The sequence below is a fragment of the Callorhinchus milii genome, unplaced genomic scaffold (genome assembly GCF_018977255.1).
Source record: "Callorhinchus milii isolate IMCB2004 unplaced genomic scaffold, IMCB_Cmil_1.0 Scaffold7, whole genome shotgun sequence".
Classification (NCBI taxonomy): Eukaryota; Metazoa; Chordata; class Chondrichthyes; order Chimaeriformes; family Callorhinchidae; genus Callorhinchus; species Callorhinchus milii.
This window is the reverse complement of record NW_024704748.1, coordinates 14,879,267-14,900,338: the sequence shown is the minus strand read 5'-3', so window position 1 is coordinate 14,900,338 and position 21,072 is coordinate 14,879,267. Positions and strand designations below refer to the sequence as shown.

At 37.8% G+C, this 21,072-nt stretch overlaps 1 protein-coding gene and 1 non-coding gene across 2 annotated transcripts in view; both read right to left on the bottom strand.

The window, feature by feature from the left end:
* The window catches only part of cdh23 (cadherin-related 23), a 112,498-nt gene extending 92,946 nt beyond the window's left edge, over positions 1–19,552 (bottom strand). The window contains exons 1-2 of the mRNA XM_042336598.1: positions 19,403–19,552; positions 17,074–17,222 (exon numbers count right to left, since the gene is read on the bottom strand). Coding sequence (XP_042192532.1) covers positions 17,074–17,222; positions 19,403–19,538 — 285 coding nt within the window. The 5' untranslated portion in view covers positions 19,539–19,552. The remainder of the gene's footprint in view (positions 1–17,073; positions 17,223–19,402) is intronic.
* On the bottom strand, positions 2,576–2,647 carry trnav-cac. Its single transcript has one exon. It is a non-coding gene; the product is annotated as a tRNA-Val (tRNA).
* Positions 19,553–21,072: the final 1,520 nt, after the last annotated feature.

Genomic DNA, 21,072 nt, shown 5'->3' with positions numbered 1-21,072 from the left:
GAATGGAGTTTGGGCTAAATCACTATTTCTATCTTTTCCTTTATTAAGAATTAAATTGCATTTCTAACATCAATAACACAAGCACAGAACAAATAAAGAACCCAAGCCCACTCCTTCCACAGACTCTAAGTATACTCCTCTATTGTGATTCTATGCTGAGTCTCTAATTACCGAATGAAACTTATTTAGTAAACAGAGACTCAGCACATCTCCTGATATTGTTCTCAATGGGATATTTAGCCAGCTTTTTTCTGTAGCAGTTAATTGCTGTTCCAAACAACCACATCACTGAGCAGAATATCCAATTGAGCCACATAAAAAATGTGTGAAGCAAGAAATTACCCTGAAAAGTTTGCCACTTTAAATTTGGTTGCGCTGAACAACAGTTTCTGTACATTCTTGTTCAATTTCACAGATAAGCTGTGGCAAGAGTTATAGAAAAACTGGGTTGATCACGTCCATCACTCCACCTAACACAGACAGGGTGGAGGGAGTGGAGCCAGCCATGTTTTGAATACAAAACCAACAATGGTGAGGTTGAGCCTGAGAGCCAGTAGATGGAGCTCTTATATTAGGCACAGAAGTTAATACATTGATAGTCCATTTATTCACCGAATTGTGATATTATTTCAAATGAAATGCTGGGTAAAAGACAGAAGAGATAAAAATGATGTGCAAATATTTCTTTTCATCTTAAAATAAATGCTTAAGTGCCAGGTGTCGACTAAAATATAATCATCAGTATATAAATACCCAGTGCTTTCAGGTCCTCTTTTAAAGCACCACTACAAATCTAAATCAAGAGTGCGTTATTCCATTAAAAGTCAGTTCAACAAAGAGTATTTCCCTTGCTCTCCTTTCTCTCACTCATGAATCACCAGCCATGCCAAGTGGGGCCTTATATAGAAACAGCATAGGATACTGAATGAGATAAAGTCAGTAAACCCGGAACAATACAAATCTGTGACCTCTATTGTCAAGGCAAAAGAACAAGAGGCCACAGGTTCAGGATTGTCCAGGTCATTTTTAAGAAGTATTTCTTCACACAGAAGACAACTAACAGCTGGAATGAGTTATCAGTAAGGGTGGTAGAGGGCAGCATACCAGACTCATTTAAGAATCAGCAATGACAGTAGGGTTAGTATTCTGGAATGATAAGATCAAATTAGCCAAAAGGCTTTTGATATCTGAACTGCTTGTGATCTCGTCATTGCTGTTTTGGAAGATGTTACATGGATGGGAATTTTTTGCAATGGAGAAATCTAATCATAGTAGTGACAGGGAGGATTCTGATTAAATAAAAAATTGCAAGAACTAAACAATTCATTAGCCATCATCTTAACCCAAGAATGGATAATGAAACAAGAGGATTTAGGACCTCAAAAATTGTGAGATCTTTCTGGTGGTGACTTACTGCACAAAGAAACTTGAGCAGCAACTTTCATATTAATAATTGTTTCATTCACTCTTTGAAAGATACCTGGTCTTTCAACACTTTTGTGTAGTAGTTGAAGAAGTCGACTCTTGGCAAAACTGAGAATTGCAAATTTTTTTCACAAACTCTGCACAGCACATCACATGCCGGATTACTGGAATTGTTTTTACACCTGACATGCTACCACTTTCTCTCCTTGGTCATGAAAATGCTTTCACATCAGAAGATGAAAACCTCTGGCTGATCAGTGAAGTGAGTATTTTTGTTTTGATCACATTTATCCTTGAAGGAGGCCTCGGATTGGTTACTTCAATGCGAGGTTTCAACACAGCGATTCTGGCTTGCAGCTCCACTAGTTTGAAAGTAATTTTTTTTCTTGCTGAAGCATATCCTATTTATTTGTCACGTTACCACAAACTTAATTCCCCTATGCTTCTTAGACCACTGCATTCCATTTCGGAATCTATTTTCCGCACAAATTTGAAGTCTTATACAAGACTTATAACAAGTTTGAAACACAGACTTTGCTTGGTTTCTTCCATGGGATCATAGAGATCATATCTTGGGTGCGCTCAGAACATTGAACAGTCTTACAATTGATTACAGAATATATTCATGGTATCAGTATTGAAGGCACAATTTTGAAGAGGCGATTTTCTACATGCCAGATATCTAGCTCAGTGGTAAGAGCATTCGCCTCGCAAGCAAGAGGAACTGTATTCAATTCCAGGGCAGGGCGAAATGTTGGGCTGGTTTTCATACTCCATGCCTCTGTTTACCTAGCAGTAAGTAGGAACCTGGATGTTAGTCGATTGCGGATCGCTTTTCCGGTGGCAATAATCCCCTATAACGTCTTCAACCTCTCCTGTAATGGGTACAGTTTATATGGATAATAATCCTTGCTTTTGATATAATAATAATAATAATAATAATAATAATAATCCTTGCATTTGATATAGCGCTTTTCACGTCGGGAGGACGTCCCAAAAAAAAATTTGATATAGCGCTTTCTATCAATTGCGGCAGCCAAATGCGCACAGCAATGTCCCACAAACAGTCGTGGATTGAAGTGAGCAAATTATTGTTTTTTTCTTGAGGGATTATTATAGGTGTATGGAGTAAGGAAACTTGCCCAAGGTTTCGCCCTGCTGGGAATCAAACCCAGGTCTCTCGCTTGTGAGGCGAGTGCTCTAACCACTGAGCTACAGGACCCCACAATTATTGTGTTATACTAGCATTAGGAACCCTTTCTAAGATTCAGATCGGACATTTCACAATCTAAAGTCAAACCCTTTGTCATAGAATGTAATCTTTTACAATAATGCAATCGAGTCTTAGCTAACAATTGAAGACTTTTTAATTGCCTCCTCCATCCCATTCACTCTTGATCCAATTTAGTGAGATTCAGAACTAGAACTTGTTTCTTTTGAGTCACCTTACATCAATTAATAGATTGTTACATTAATTGGTTACAATTTTCTTACTTCAGCACATTTTGGATGACCGAACTCTCCAAACATTTTTCTTCTCATTAATCTGTTAACACAAAACCTGTCTGATACTTAATAGATCTTTGACAAATTAAAACCATTTAATCAGTAATATTCTTTGAACAATTTTGAACTTTGATTATTAAGCTGTGAAGACCAGCCACCATTTCATTTCATCAGTTCATGTATTCATCTTCATGTATTCATTATTTATCAGTCATTAAACAGAAGACCATAGGTAGGGATGAGAGATATCCATCTCTGTTTAGGTCCATGTATAATTTACACTTGTATTATTTTTATCTCCATCTCCTGTAATATCAAATCATTACTTATGCCCAAAGCTCTCAAAGGCTCTACATTTTGCACTTCTTTCTCATTTCATCTTATTCTTCTTAACATTACTCAGAGAAGTGAGTGAGTTGTTTCCCGGCTTCTGTTAATGCCACTCGCAGCTGGAACAAGGTTGGCGCAGGGGATACCTCTTCGCAGCTTCTCCTTCACCTTTACGTAGAGATACCTGGCTTCTGCCTGGAACCTTTCCATTATACCTCAGCCATCATTTAACTGGGTTGAATTAAAGAATTTCCTTTTGGATGCTGAATTTGCAGTTACTGGTGAACCACTCAGGATTCTGACAAAGTGCACGAAACCAATGCAGGGTTGAGGGGACCATCTCTAACTATTATCAAAGATGTAGTGTGCTTAGATTTTGCCAATGCAAATACAGCGAATATTCTTCATTTCTGCAACACTATTTTGTTAAAGGATTTAAAATAGTTTTCAAATTTTACATCCTCCTCTAGGATGATCGATAAAAAAAGTTATTGTGGGCTGAGCAAACATGTACAAAAATGTATATCTGTATTCCACACTGACAAGGGAGGACATCTTTCCCACTCATAGATCACATCATCAGATGGAACATATAGTCAGGTACTGGTTGCTCAGTTTAACAGTACTGGAGCATTCCATTATGAAGGCAGTGGGGAGAAAAGTAAACTCATTGCACTGCTGGAACAAAACACTGGTTTTCATAGAGAAATTGAAATCACTTGAAATGAAATGATGTTGATTTTTACTGAGGTTCTGCAGACACCGTTTTGGAATGCTGGCACAAGATTAAAAAGTTTGCAAGCTGTTGTTCCAGTACGTTCCTGCCCCTCTTCCAAAATGTTCAGCTGAGCAGAAACAGAGAGTGGAGCTCTTTCTGCCTCAGCAAGAAGGACCAACAAGTGAGGACGAGCAAAAGAAGTTTCATCAACTTGTAATGAAAATCAGGTAAAACTGCATTGATCTCAATCTTCTTTTTGTTTGGTCCATCTGCTGGGAGCCTTTGCTTTGTGTGTGTGCTTTCAGGCAGCAAACTGTGCAAACTGTGTCTATTTATTTGGAGGCAGCTGTGTGAATTTTTATGCCATCACTCAGGCTCTTACCACAATAACTTTTAAACAGGCAGGAAAAGTAAACCAAATCTCTCAGGGGCTGTGCTGACAACTGCATTGACGTTTTATGACTGGATAAGATCAAAACTGCAAATTGCTGAAACTTTTTTTAAAAAACACAATAAATTTTAAACATAAAGTTTGTGTTCAGCAAGTTAGGTCAGAGGTGTGGAAGGATGTATGCAAAAAAAACAATAGTAATGAATATTCTTTTATGTCTGACCAAGGCCATCAAACGAGTGTTGGCATAGAGAAAATACTAAAACAATTTCACTACATTAATATATACTATGCAGGATGATTGATGATTTGGTGTTTTATTAAAAATAAAGTGTCACTTTTAAGCAAATTCAGTTACTTGACCTGTGAATCGGGTCATGCTTTTACAGAATAACTAATGTTAGTTCAATCCACACACTAAATTCAGATGTATGTGTTAAATAAATGGCAGAGCTCAGGGAAAAGAATTTTCTCCACAAATGCATTGTGGTATTTTCCATATTCTGCTATTAGTTTTGTGCAGTCATGCAGTTGAGAATGGGTTGTTGTTACCTGCAGCTGTACTGAAAGTTTAACAGTTTAACAATCACTCTTAACCACTTGTGGTGAACTTACTAGTCCTGACAACCTAGGTCTGTAAGTGGCTGGGGAGAAGAATTTGATTCCTTGTGTTTCAAGTTTTCCAATTCCTGGCAGTGTGTTTAATTCCTGGAACTCTGACATTTTGTATTGGGGGAAGGGGATAAACTGCATTGAATTCCACTGATCAATCCCCTGATAGCATGCTCAATATATATGCTTAGTGAGGTGGAGTGTGCATCCACATACAATTGGGTGTCATCCACATACATGTGGAAATTGACCGCATGTCTGTGGATGATGTCACCAAGAGGGAGCATACAGACATTGAAGAGGAGAGGACCAAGGACAGAGCGCTGAGGAACGCCACATAAGATGGTGCGGGGGCTAGAAGCTGTTTGGGGAGATGAAGTGGAGATGGTGTGAGAGGTAGGATCTGAACCATTCAAGGACAGAACCATGAAAGTTGAGGTGAGAGGAGAGGCGGTGGAGGAGGATAGAGTGGTCAACGGTATCGAGAAGAGAGAAAGGCAATTGCTTCGGTAGTAGTATTATGGAGTATGGAGTGAAAGGGCAGGGATTTGAGTTTAAAAGACCTGGCAAGATCTAATTATCTGTTGAAACAGGCTCAATGGATTGAATGGCCTCCTCCTGTTGTGTTTTCCTATGTTGCTATGCTGTACAAGTGGGCAGATCTGCCAAGCCAAGAGTTTCAAAGTTTCGTAACTGAGTGAAACAATGCACAATGGTTGTTATAATATTTCATTCACTCCATAGGTAACCATGTAGGTGAACAATTCCCTTCTCCTCAATTCATAGGTTAAGTAACTGAATGAGGTAGATGCTCTGAATTACCACATCGGTGAAATTGTCATTTACGTCCACGGAGTGAATCCCTAATTAGCTGCAGTTTCCTAGAAACCTGCCGTTAAAATAGTGGTTATTTCAACATTGCAAAATATGGCCTCTACAATAATATTTTAATAGCAAAGTTCTGACTACCAAACCATTGTAATCGGACTGTTTAGCATTTCAGCGAATGTTCAGCATGAAAGGTCAGATGAAAGATTTACATTTCACGACTGCAGGAAAGGCAACTCCCGAGTTCTAAATCAAAACTAAATAGCTTCTTTCATACGAATCTGGTTGAAAATAGAGGCTGAATAAAGTCATTGAATACTGTATCAATTTGTAGGCAAAGCAAATTGCTACAGCCCACAGTAGAAAATGTAGTGGCTGGAAAGTCAAACTTTCTGTGCAACAAAGAAGCTAGTGTATGTTATTAAAACACATTTCTAAACATACAAAATATTACCAAATTCCAGTCTAAAAACACTCTTATGTATCCTACTTATTCTGCAACCAAACATATTAAACCAAGGTTTATAGTTTTCTAAAATAGATTTCTGAAGTTATTTTGCCCAACTAAAAACATTATTTAATATTTGGTCTGTTTAAAAACACCACGTTTTGTTATAACAATATAAGGCAGGGGTTTTCACCTGGGTTACACAGGACGACTCAGAAATGCAAAAATAAAGATGAAAGTAAAAGAAAATAATGATCTTGAATTGATTTTTTAACGGTATTATATATTATCTCTAAACCAATGTGCATAAATATTTAATTTTTTTGTTCAGCAGCTGAAAGTTTACAGTCTGACTATAGTTTGAACATTATCAACCATCATGTACGTGTGCATGATTTTGATTGAGCGGATTTCCACTCTATTATGAATGAAAATTGTAAAGGAGTACTTGAGCAGAAATCTTTAGACAGAAGGGGTACAATTTTTAAAAAAGGCTGGAAACCATTAATACAGAAACTTCAATAGTCAAGAGTTTCACACATTAGGGAGCAGGGATTATGCAGATAACTTAAATTGCACTTGTTTTCCTGAATTGAGTATACAGCATGGATATGCTTTAAACTGAGCAATGTTAAAGACAGTGAAGATGGCAGAAAACAGCAAGAGATGTTCAGTTTGACCTTGAACACTTATTCATGTACCGCGAGATCTAACTCTTAGGTTGAATCATAGGAATGTAATATGAAAATGCTGAGCAAGTGACCTTTGAAAGTTCTGGTCTTGGATACGTGACAGAGGATACCGGATGAAGAGTTTTGCGATTTGATTAATATCCACTAGTGAGCTGAGCTGATAAGTCACAATTGAGTTATGGTCAGTGTCACTCGGGAGTATAAATCGGACCCTCTGTCTCTTCATCAACCATTCTATTTATATAAAACTGTAGAATTGATTCTCCGTTGGTTAATAAATTTACGGACCTTGTCGGTGTGGAATTTACGTGCCCAGTGAAGAATAAGATGTTCTTTCTCAATAATGTCCATAAATTACTTACCTTTTGAAAATGACCCCAATTTAAAAAATCTGATGCATTTATTTTCTCTGCAGTTTCCCTGCTCTCACATAGTCTCATACCAATTGCTGTGAAGAGGGCAGATGGCAGCCTGTTCCCATATTTTTGCCAGTAGTCGGTAAATAGGATATGCTGAAGAGGAGCCTGGATCCATCTCCCTCAAATTTCTGCTTCTGGTGTTTAGTCCTTTCCTACATCTAAACAACTGAGATCACAACCTCAGTATCTGTGTTCTGACAGCCTGTGACACTCCCCAAAAGTTCAATCAATAGCTTTACTCCCGAGGAGGTGCAATCATTTTCACCAACTAAACATGATACCCTCCTTCAGATAAGACATTAAACCGAGCTCCCATCTGCCTGTACAGATGGATGTTAAAAGATCCTATTGTCACTAATGTCCTGACAGTCCACCAAAATAAAAAATTGGTCACTAACTCTGGCTGTTTGCGGGACACTGCTGAGCGAAACTGGCTGCCACACTTCGCCCACAAAATGCACAGTCAATCCACTTTATAGTATATCCTGTGAAGTCTCAATGACATGGTAAGGTGCTATATCAAATACAAGGATTATTATATTATTTTTTATTTTGTCCTCAGCACTGCTCCAGAAATGCCAGTTTAAAAAAAAGTTTGCTTCAAATTCAAACTAAGTTTTTATAGAATATTTATAGTGCATTGTAGATATGATCCAATGGTATCATCCTGAATATTTCTCTCCACAGTAATAATAATAATTGTTGCATTTGATATAGCGCTTTTCACAGTACCCTCTGTTCTCCATATGTATTATCTTCATAAAATTTGAAGCTAGTTTTAACCAAACAATATCACTGCATTTCATGTAACATGTGAAGTAGACTAAGATGTTGATAAACAATGGACATGATAGTGATTTCAAGACAGTTTAAAATGTCATGAACCGCCAAAGCAATACTCTGACTTGCAATAGGACAGAGCCCTGAGATTTATTAAATCCACTTGAAACCACTCACTGGCACTGGCAAATAATAGTCTTTCGATTTGAAGTGCACATAATAATCCTTACATTTGATTATAACGCTTTTATGTCTTCTAGATGTCTCAAAGTGCTTCACAGAATATAGTGTAAAGTGAATTGACTATATTTATGGGCAAAACACGGCAGCCAATTGTGAACAGCAGTGTCCCACAACCGGTTGTAGATTGAGTGACTAAATTGTTACTTTATTTTTTTCTTGAGGATTATTATTAGGCGTGTGGAGTAAGGAATCTTGCCCAAGGTTTCGTCCTGCTGGGAATTGAACCCAGGTCTCTCGTTGCGAGGCGAGTGCTCCAACCACTGACCCACAGAACTTATTTGGATTTCCTTTTGTGCTGAGTGTCCAAGCACTACAGGTCATTGATCTGTGACAATGTTCACTTTGCAGAATTGAAATTTTAAGTTATTACTGCAATTTTATTTGCATTTGACAGGAATTTCTATAAGCAATATATAAAACAAAGTAATAAGCTGTTCTGAAACAGAAAACATTTCTGCTTCATATAGACTTCTAAATTGATTGCAGGTTGTGGACTTATTTCCATGGTTACCTTCACTGTGGTGAAACATGCCTCAACATAATGGATAGATAATCTTACATCGACAGCATAGTGAGACCTGCTCTGTTCTGAACAAGTAAGGATAAATGTGATCAATTCCACTGATGTAGCACTAAAGCCTTACGTTTAATACAGTGCAAAGCCATTTACCTCAACTATCCATAGCTCATAGCATGCCCCGCATGTATAATTAGTTCATCATTTTGAACAATCATTTCTGTACTAAATTACTAGCTTATCACTGTACAGTGTTAGAATTAATACAAAGATCTATGAATTATTCAGTTGTCTGGAAATGGAATTTCCTGAACAGTTTGGATAAATAGTGCTCCCACTCTCTCCCATTTATACTTATAACCACATTCAGAACATGGCTTTAAGCAATTGGAATCAAAGATGTTTGTTGATAAAACCATCCCTCTTTACAGATTCATCTCTGGATCCTGCTAAGAACTGTACTAATGGGATTCTACAGTCAGAGAATTTAAAATAAATGAAACTCACAGAAAAGATTGGGTTTTATATTTTGAGCTGAATTGACAAATATTTACAATGGCAAATAGGAGCAATGCTCAGTCTCCCAAAAGACCAAACCTCTGCACGTTACTGATGTAACACTTGGCATCTTTCGTTCATTTGATTGGTCATCGCCTGTGCGCTTGTACCTGTGAATATTGACATTGCACACTAATAATCTCTTTGTGGCTCTTAGGGTAACGTAGTTACTCTGGAAACAAATGTGACAGCAGTGAAAGAGATGCAATTGCCTTGTGCTTAAGAATCGTTTTCGGGACAGCCATGATGGTGTCGTTAACAGAGTGGCAGCTTATGGGCCAAGACCTCATTGATTCAAATCTTGGTCTATGCTGAGTTTTGCTGGTCTTAGTCAGGGCTAAACATTCCCTAGCCTTCTCAGGGTTAGGAAGAGAAAAAAAACTAGTCAAGGTTCCTGCTCTTTACAGTAACTTCTACTATTTGTGCACCTGTGACAGCCAGGTGGGGAGGGATCAGGCTGTGATTTCCTCTTGAGTTGACTCATCTGCCGACACTCACTTCAAAGTCTCAGTTAAACATCGGCCACTTGGGCAGCAGTACCAGTGCCTGTGGAACCACACTCCATCAAGGAGCAGAGTGGGGAGAAAACTAGAAAAATAATTGGACACACCACATTTATATTAAAATAATAGTTTTTTAAAAAAATAACTTAGAATTCCAGTTGTACTTCTACATCAAAATCCAGTACAGATTATTGACAGGTATAATTTTGAAATCATAGTGGATAATCGGCATAAGGATCAATCAATCTACCAAAGCATTTAATCTGTCTGTCAATAATGTTGGTCTGTCAACTGGTCTCAGGGACAATCCTCACAAGCAAGGGAATTATTTCAGTCATTTCCAATAACTAACACAATTTATGGTTAAAGTAACATTCATCCTCTGATCTTGTTCACAGTATATATAGAAAAGATAACAAAAGCTTTACACAATCCAGTGCTGGATTATGCCAGTATTGTTTTAAAAGTCTGGTACTTTGGATGATGCAAACAGAATACTGCTCCCTCATCTTTAAAAGCTTCAGTGTATATTGTGAGAAAGGTCACATGAGGGTGAGTGCTTAACTGCTCAGGAAACTGCCTGTAATTCAGAATGATTGCAATGTCACATCACTGCTGTCACCAGAACCACAACAAAATAAAGGTCTTCTGTTGGGAGTGCAAATTAAAGGAAATTACCTTCCATATTCCAACATAAGCATGGACCATTTTGCTAAGTGTCTGCATAAGCTAGGAGGTAATTACAATAGCTTGTATTCATTTGCCATATTTAAAAATGAGTAACTGTAGTTCAAATGTACTTTGCTTTCTGTTCACTGTTGTATTTTTAAAATAGTGGTGCTCTTTCGTCTTAACCGTGTAGAAACAAAGAGTTGTTGTAACCTTCAAAGCAAAATAAGATTCGTCCACAACTCTTCTGAATTTAACTCTGGTTTAATTCTTCTCACAATATTCCAGCAGTTACTACAGCTTTCTTGATAATTTTGGTTTTCCAAAGCAACTTCCTCAACCAAACAACATCTGCGTTTATCCTTATGCTTTGTACAGGAAGTGAAAATAATCTGGCACTTTCCTAAAATATATAAAGCTTTGAAACCAGTTTAGTATGATTGTCTTCTGGAGAGAAGGTAAGAAAATACTAGCAGCCCAAAATTCCATCTGGTCATAGCTCTAGAATCAGCTATGGAAAATTGTAAAATTCTGATTTCGGTCCAAAAAAGTGTGCAATTGAAGACTGAATTTGAGAATTTTCTAAATTACTAAGTCTTTAGATGACAGCCAGAGAAATTCTGGTCCTCAGACCTCAATAATGTAGAATAATGGTTAGAGCACTCGCCTTGCAAGCGAGACACCTGGGTTCAATTCCAGGCAGGGCGAAACCTTGGGCAAGTTTCCTTACTCCACACGCCTAGTAATAATCCCTCCAAAAACAAACACAATAATAAATTGGTCATTTTCAATCCACGACTGTTTGTGGGACACTGCTGTGCGCAATTGGCTGCTGCGTTTCGCCCACAAATATACGGTCAATTCACTTTACAGTATATTCAGGGATGTGCTTTGAGACGTCTAGAAGACGTGAAAAGCGCTATATCAAATGCAAGGATAGTATTATTATTTAAAGTTAACAGGTATGATGCAAAACTACAGAATTTATGGTTTGGCTACTCTCCATTTTTAAAGCTAAAATCCCAGAATTTATTAAAGCTATAATCCCAGCAATCATTGATGTTGCTGGATTCTCACTAAGCTCTTATCTCACTCTCATACTATTATGTCTCTCAACTGCTAGACCGATTTAGAGAGGCACACTTATGGCTGCCAGCATCTTAGAATATAATTATTATTACCTGAAATCTAAAATAAAGTCTCTAGTTAGTTTATAGACAGCATAAGACATAATAATCATTAAGCAGTCTTCCTGAATTTAGTATAATGGGCCATCTTTTCATAGTAACAACATCTTTCCATTATTCTCTGATGTGCCTCCCAGCTATGTATCCTGAGTTATTAATAATTAGGTCGGTGTCCATAAATGTATTTTAATAGTAAAATTATATTGGTAGCTAAAAGGGATTGTAAAATTGACTGCATTCATTTGATAATTATTTAAGGATTCTACCTCCAATTAGGATATCCTCATATTTTCAGACTTCTCTGATGTTATTTCAAGAAATTAATTCTTCTCACATAATACGTGTCTTACTGGGGAAACTCTGGAGGTTAGCAGTTTCAAATAGCAGTGCAAAGCACAAAAATGAACTTCACTGTATTCTTATAGAAATGTTACTGACATATTATTACGATGATCAGGTGACTTGCATAGAATATCATGGGCAGAAGTTTATATTGTATTAACAAAACCTAATTAACATTGATTCCAATTCTATTATAATGAACCGATAATTAATATTTCTTCTGAAGTTCAATATTTACTTACAGCTCTTTTTGCTTCTCGGAGTCACATATTAATTTTAAACCGTATCAGAATAACCTTCTCAATGTTATGCTATTTGTCATGAATGAATTAAGCCAATGTAAACAGGTTTTATGTATTTAAAAGATGAACGTGCAATATTGTGACAATTGTACAGAATTGGTTGGGGGGATAGGAATTAGAAATAAAATGGGCAGTTCACTTGTAGCCAGGCAAAGATCAAGGATCATTCTTTTCATCCTCTACATAAATAAAACGGATTTTGGGAGCGGGGTGGAATGGAAAGAGTATTTCTAAATTTGTTGATGATACTAAGGTGGGAGGAGTTATACATTGTGAAAAGGACAACCAAAATTTGGAAAAGGACATGATGGTTTTATTCGAACGGGCAGAACTGTGGCAACTAAAGTTTAAATTAATATATAACACTTTGAATGAAAGAATATTGGATGGGTTTGGAAATGTGTTTTAAACAGGAAGCATTAGGAGGGGTAGTTGCAAAGGGATCTAAAGGTGTAGGCTAACACTGGAACAGGTTTGTTTTACATATCCGCAGATGACTGCTCATAAATGTTAAAATGATTTATGTTCAAGCAATTGTGAGTGCTACATTGTAGGTTGGGACAATGATTTAAAATGAAAGTCGTCAATGTGTTTCTTTTCCTCTCCCCTTACAAACAAAACAGGAGAAATGAATTCAGAAACCAGGAATGGGACTTTCAGTATTCTTAACCTTCTGCTGGCAACCACCGAGACACTTCAGAAGTCTGACACTTCCATCGAAAAGGGAGACCCTCTGCCAATCATCATAGCATTAATGTGTATATTTCTTCTCTTGGCAACATGCATTATTTTTATAGCCTTGTGTAATCCTGCAGGCTTAGATGCTTCCCGCCACGGACCCCATGAGTGTATGCCATACCACATTGAGGACTCCAGTGAGCCTCAGTTAACATTGTGGAAGCGTTTCAGCTCTTTGAGACAATCAATAAATGGCTTCAGATGGGATCGATCAATCTCTCAACAGCATCGAGGCCTTACTGATCGGTATCGGAGGGACATCAATGATTTGGGCTTTGTAGAATTAACAAAAATGTGAAGATGGTGGGACTACCACCATCAGGGCACACAAATATTTTCACAGCGACCCTATAGTACCCTAAAGTACTACAAGAAAAGCAAAACTAGAAAAAAAATTAACTACTGACCAGGATTTCCCCATTATTTAGTAAAGACTCCAGTTCTGAGATGTGTTCTTCATAGGTTGAGCATCTGCGGCCCACAATACCAAAAGGAAAATGTAGGATTCCTGTGGGCTGGACGTACAGTTATGATATTCAGAGGTTCAGCCTTGCAAAGGAGCACTTCAAACCCAAGCCAAGATATCAACAGAGGTGCAGAGAAAACAGTAAATCTAATGGACGCAGCAAGCATCTGCTTGAATGTTATTAATCACCATAGATTATTCATTGTAATCTTAGAGCACTATTTGCACTGCTTAGCCCAGACACATCAGATTTACAGTACTGCCTACTATAGTCTGAATTCTAAGGTTCCAAGAGGTTAGGACTAACACCACAATAAATTTTCAAGAGCAGTGACTTGCAAGACCATGGGCTGAATTTAGTACATGAATAAGGTCTGATAAAACGGTCACATAATGCTTGAGATTGGAACTAAGATTGGAAGTGACCACAAATAGCAATCGGAAGAAAACTCAAGCATCCTGGACAAAGCAGTGAATTAGCTACATTATTTTTTGTACAAATAGCACGCGATACACAATCAAGGTAAATAAAAAAGTAACTGGATTAAGATTCATGTTTGTTGACTGCATATAAAATGGGCACCTTCAAATCAATGAATAAATATACTATTAATATGCTAGATGGTTAATTCCGTCATAATTCATCAACCAACAGAATTCACAGGAATCTTGGATATTAAAGCATAGAAGGAAGACATTTGTCCCAACAAGCTAGTGTTGGTGGATCCATATCCATATACCTTGAAGCTAATTCCATTCTCCACTAGTGGAAAAATGTACTCTAATGGCAATTCTCTACTCTTTTCCTGATTCTCTTTTATGCTATTTCACTTTACCATTTAATGTAGCTGTACATCATTGTTAAAATTCAGCTCAAATAGCCCACAACCTACAATTGTGTATATTTGGCATGTTAGGAACTGACACACCACTCACTGCCTTCCAGCAGACAACCAACTGCAAGTAAAATAAAATAATTGTAATATTTCTCCCAGACTCCATAAGGACATTGAGCAAAGCTCCACGCTATTAAATTAATTTCAGAACCCAAACTATTAACGCTATATACTCTTAATTGTCCTCCCCTATGCCTGAACAGATAATACATTGGAAATATACCACAATAGTAGTCTTTTTAAGTAAAAATGGTTGCAAAGAAAAAAAATCTTTATCCACAGATATGAATGCACAAACAGCGCTCCGAGATGCCGTCCGGCGTGAAGGGCGCTATATAAATGCAAGTTGTTGTTGTTTTCAAGGTACATTCTTCCTTCTGTATTGAGTTCTGAAAATATTTAAATAACCACGACCAAGCTCAGTTAAGGCTCACTGCAGAATTAAGTAAAATATCCTGGATGAATTTTATATCCCTCAATCAGAATACTACACCATGCTGTCAGTTTAAGCAAAATATGTCATTTCAGGGATTAAGTTTGCAGAAGGAAAGATTGAGAGCATAATTCTGAAATAGTCTCATGGAAATAAAATAGTGCTCATAATTTTCAGTAGATGCTTGGCAGTTTGCTTTATTAATGTTTTCCATTTGATCTCCTGAATTTTAAGCACTCTAAGAAAACTACTGAATATATTTTAATAGATTTTTAAAATAAAATTAAGCGACAAATTGTTATTATCTATTGCAAGTTATGGTACAAGAAAAGGCAGTGATAGTGTCAAAATAGAAACATATTTGAGAACAGCATCACAGCAGATTATGATTTTAGTAACTAGAAAATGTTCCAATAGACAAAGCTGTTTCTACAAAGTCTATATGGATTAACAGCAATAAATTGTTACTGAATGTAGGAAGCAGTGGATGAAAGTCTTAAATTGGGACTGAATGGACAAGCGAGGTTTAGTTAATTGCAAGATTCTTCTACAAGTTTTAAAGAATAGTAACATAACTGGAAGATCCTTGTCACAAAAGTGGGCAGGTCAAATACTCAGAGACACCATTTACTAATAAAGCTCAGCAACAAGAAGGAATGTCTCAGTAGGGAAAGGGCTGGAATAAGTGAGTCCATTCAATGGGGCTTTAACCAGAGAAATAAAAACTGTGCATTGATCATAGAATGAAACAGAAAGCACTTATGAGTAGTTTGAAAATTGTTCCGATTCAGCCACAACATGTTCCAAATTCATACACTACAGTCATCCTATCACTTTACTTGGACCTTGATTAGTGGTTAAATAAAGTTACACAGCATCAATTTAAACAAAATAATGAGGATAAAGCCTTTATTTCAAACCACGTTTGTTAACCAACAGGGAAACGGTGATGCAAAGAGACACCACATTAAATGCGGAATGAAACACACGAATGCCATGGCGGTGCTAAAACTCAATATAAAACTACATGTAGTTCACAACTTCTGCATCTGTGACTTTTTCTGGCCAAGAGCTGAGTTTCCTTCTGCGTCAGCGATAGGTCAACCTGTGGCCCACAAGGCCATCATAAAGCACTTCCCCCTCAAACATTTGCATGAGTCTAGATAGGTCCAGGTTTGATCGGTAGTGTGTTTTCAGTTTCTTTTTGATTTAATATTTTTTGATTTATGGCATAAATCAAGAAATATTCAATCATGGAACATTTATTTTGTTGGCCGACCATAATGGTTGGCCCCCACTGATCTATCTGTTAAATATCGAACAGACAGATCATCATCAGATGGCTTGTGAGCAGAGAGCAAGTGAGCAGTGGCTTGGTCTTGTGCGGTTTAAAAAAAGCCCTCAGGATTTGTGAGGCAGCATCTCTAATGTGCTCGTTTGATCCAGTCTAATGTCCCCCAGTTGAAGACACATTATGAAAATGACTTTCAATTATGCAATTTAGAAAATATTGAACATTGGCTGTTACGCACTGTTCTGTAGTTCAGCAATTACAGGCATGGAGCCAATATGTATCCCTATTATCAACACCATTTTTGTGAGATTACTACAGTGATTAACATGGTTGGACAGCTAGCAAACCCAATGCCAACAACTGCTCAAGACCTGAGATTTGAACAGGAAAACTACAGCACTCAATTTCAACCACTACAGGGAGGAAAAGAGAAGTCACCCAAACTGTAGAAACTCCAGCAGAACAGGAACTTTAGCAGGTTACTGAGGCCATTTAAAGCTGAATATAAAGCAACACGCAAGATGGTTAATAAGGGAAATAAAACAATAAGAATACCAGCACAATCAAAATGATGCAAATGAATGTGAAACACAAAATCAAAACAATAAAAGGGGACGAGAAAACTCAAAGAAATTCAACTAAAAGAAAAAGCTGCAAAAAAAAGATTATTCCAACAGCACTATACACTTTTTTCAAATGGCAAATTTCAGCCTTCAAGTCGACAAAATGATTGGCTTTTCTCTGCCTAGTCCAAGATACCCAATGAAAAGACTTACCTGCAAAATACTGGTGGACATTGTTATGTTTTCTGGGACGCTGGCCTCATAAGTGTTCTGCAAGAAGATGGGTCGATTATCATTCACGTCAAGCACTCTGATGTACACAGTTGCTGTTCCAGTCCTTCTGCTGCCTGCTGGCCCATTGTCTGCACAAGATTACCAGCAAGAACTTATTCAGAAATGTTACAAACGAGCACACTTCCACCAGCGTCGATCTTTATACTTTTTCAGATCACTTATTTAAAACTGTAGGTCAGCACAATTCTTAGTGGGTGCAGTCTTACAGCACAAAACTGCCTTGAAATCTGCCACTAAATTGAGAAATTCCTTCTGCTCCTGTGTATACTGCAGCACTTGCTCTCAAATTGCATTGGTAAAGACTGAGAAGACATCTGCAAAGGCTGAACTAAGAGCTACTCACAGAACTCTCCTAACTCAGCTGAATCACTATTTGTTATTTCTGTTAAAAGAGTCAGTTGTGTGAATTCTCAGGACTTGAGGGACAATATAAACAGTGCAGATTAAATTATTTATATTGCGCTTTGTAATTTATACCACAGAGATACAAAAACAGATTTTCTAGTGAAACCACCACATCAAAACAATTCCAGTGCAGTTCACTTTGAGAACTTGAAACAATGTTCCAAAACACAGTGTTTTAGCATTGATAGGAAACTGCATTATAATTCAGAGAGGTTCAAAGAAGCTACAAGAGTGGCCCAGTGTGGAAAATGTCATACTGGTGCAGCGTTCTGAGGCTGTGGCATAGATTTGGGACAGAATACATACTGCTTTGCCCCTCTCCTAACCGTACCCTAACGTTGCTATAGCAGCTGCACTGAGTGCTGTCACTGGATGTCCAAAAAGAGAGTTTCCAGAATTAGTATTCCTCACCTTCAGCAGCACAAAGTTCAACAAAAAAAGTTTTAAAAAATCTGTAGGACCGAGACCCATCAAACACAATCCTACAATGTAATTTGAAGGCAGTTTACAAAGTGGAAATCCACAGTACAGGTGAGAGTTACGAGATATAATCCTCCATATGAAATACAACTGAGGTAATTGTAATCCATTTTGCTTTTCTACATAGAAACTTCAGCTAGTGCCAGAGATTTGTGAATGGTGCAACAGGGCTCAACCTCACTGAAAAATGATATTCCTTTCCCTGAAGCCCTCTGGTTTACATCTCACAGGCTTGGCAAGGGAGGCAGATAAATAATCAATTCCAATGTTCTAATGGTGTTTTTGAGCCAGGCTGTGCATGTGTACCATTGCAGGTTGAGAGCAACTTTCTCAGCAATTTGTCTCTCCCCCCTATGGGAAAGTATCAGATTTACATTTTTCCAGGATTGTAGGGTTCTGAGAGAATGTGTGCAGACCGTTGAGAGCCTTTACTGTGAATAGTACTGTACATCACAGTGAATGGTACAGTGTGTTACCAACCTATTACGTGAACGGCTGCTTTTAAAACCTCAGCCAAGAATTATGTGAGTCACAAAAATAACATTTCCAGCTCATCATTCTGCACAGAATTCACCCCAGTCTTCTATCCAGAGCAGGCAGCACCCTGCCGAGAATGAGCTATTACTGAGAGGTAGCAGATTCACTAACGTAATGTTTCCACTACCAGCATATGCCAGTTATTTAAAAAAAATAAAGTGGTCATACTAGACTAATCAAACAGAGCATTGATTCTCCTCTGGGTAAGCTTACACTACTGGAGCTGGTCCAACGCAGAAACCCGTGCTTGCATATTCGCACTCCCTTTCCCCAGACACACCTCATAAAGGGCCAGACAGAATGGACACAATACTGCATTGATTTCTGCATCTGACACCAAACTAAACCATCAATGCAAGGGTGCAAAATAATTTTGACTTTTGTTGTAAAGTGGCCAAACACAGGCTTCGAAAGTGAGGTTTCAATTCCTGGTAACAAACATTAAAAGTCTGTTTTGACTCAAATTAGATCCGTTAAAGAGCATCAACCTTGCAGATGGGTGTACTCCATTTGGCTGCAAATTACGTGATATAAAATGCATCACAGCACAGTCTGGCAGTGATCATCAAGAAGAAAATAATACACTGCTCACTGGCGAGAACAAACCACTTACCAAACATTTTTCATAAAGACAACAGTATTAACAATGTATTATTTTTAACAACAACTACAAATTGCATTTATGTAGTGCCTTTCACGTGGTCAGGACATTGCGACATTGCGAGGTGCTAGAAAATAAATACCAAAGACATCTTTACTTGTTTTAAACGACAGAGATAAAGTTACACGTGTTTTTACTTTCATATTTGATTAATGTAGTACTCACCTATAGCCTCTAAAATAAGTATATAAGAGACCTGGGTTTCTCGGTCAAGGTTCACCACAGTCCTTACAATGCCGTCCCTGAATCCAACACTGAATTTCCCATCATTATTCCCAGCTGAAAGATAATGTTGCACCATTAGTTAAGACAAAATCGCTGGCGTCAGACAACACAACTCATCAAAAGATTGAACTAGACAGGTTTGATTTCCTGCATGGTTGTAGCTATGAGATGGATGGTTAATGCCACTCATTTCACATACATTCCTACCTTACATGTTGACTGATGGGTTGGTCAACTGAGAATACCCTCTGCATGACTGAAATATCTGTATGAGATAGACATTTTTCATTGCACTGTTTCCAGTTCAAGGTAAATGTAATGATGTTCTTAAACACAAAAATATGGCCAATTTCTTCATAACCTTTAAGGTTGAGTGAAATGGCAACTTGAATACTGAAACTCAGAAATCCTCCCATCCACTAGTAAAACCCTGGCTAGCCGGACCAGTCTAGTTCGATCTTTTGATGAGTGGTGGTGGTGGTGGGAGGGGGAGATCTGGTCTGGTAAATCTGAATTTCTGATAAGGTACACTGTCGCTACTGCATTCAGCGCCAAAAAATGCTGTTAATGGTAATGTAATTGTTTGAATCTTGTGAGCAGAAGATAGTGAATAAACAATCTTCTGCTCATGGGATTCAAACTGAGTCGATATCCCTGGTCACTGTGAAGGCCAGCAAAGACAGTGAGGCGGGGGTGCATGCTAGGAGACTTGGGCTGGTGGGAATCTAATTGTAATTTTGCTGTTGTGGACCCGTGGACATTTTTGGTCCACAGACTGTTATTTCAGTGTAATGACTGAGTATTTGTAGGCGAACACCTGCACATGTTTGTGTGAGCATAAACTAATAAAAAATAAACATTGTGATTATTTTCATTGCAACACTGGTTAGAATGGAAAGATGCCCTGGCTATATTTTCAATGAGCTGGAAAATGTAATATGTGTGACCCATGTGTGAAAGGTTATCACGGTTTGTCATGGATGTGTGGCCATTTAGCACATCACTGTTTTACTACAAGTGGATTAGCGACCGCCATTAAACCATTTGACTATTAGTGGATGAATGCAATACCCTTTAACTAAGCAGTCATTCGGAACAGTTTTATTATGTACTTCAATAGTTTTTTTTAAAGTTAGTCATTCGCCAACCATACAGTCACTACACTATGAAATGCTTTAAGGCATCCTCCTGACATGAAAGGTGCTAAACGAAATGCCATGGATAATAATAATATTTTCCATTCAGCTCTGGGCAATAAAATGTATTTTTGATTTTGAACAGCAAGACATCACTGAAAATACGTAACCTGGCAACACTGGTGAATGGCACGGTATCAGCCGAGAGCAGTGAAGAGTACATTTTGAAAATCATTTTGTCTGGTGTAAACCTACTGCTCATTTGCATTCCAGCAGTGCATTATTTTGACTTGCCGAAACATGCGAGTTGAGCATAGAATTGTACTTTTGCAACTGAAACTAGAAGCACAAATGGCCACGTGATTATTGTAATGTTGTGAGGATTCTGCTACTAAATTAAACTGAACATTCCAAAGCAATTACAGCTAAACCCAGGAGAGGAGTCTGCACCCTGCTGTTTCTGACCTCATTATG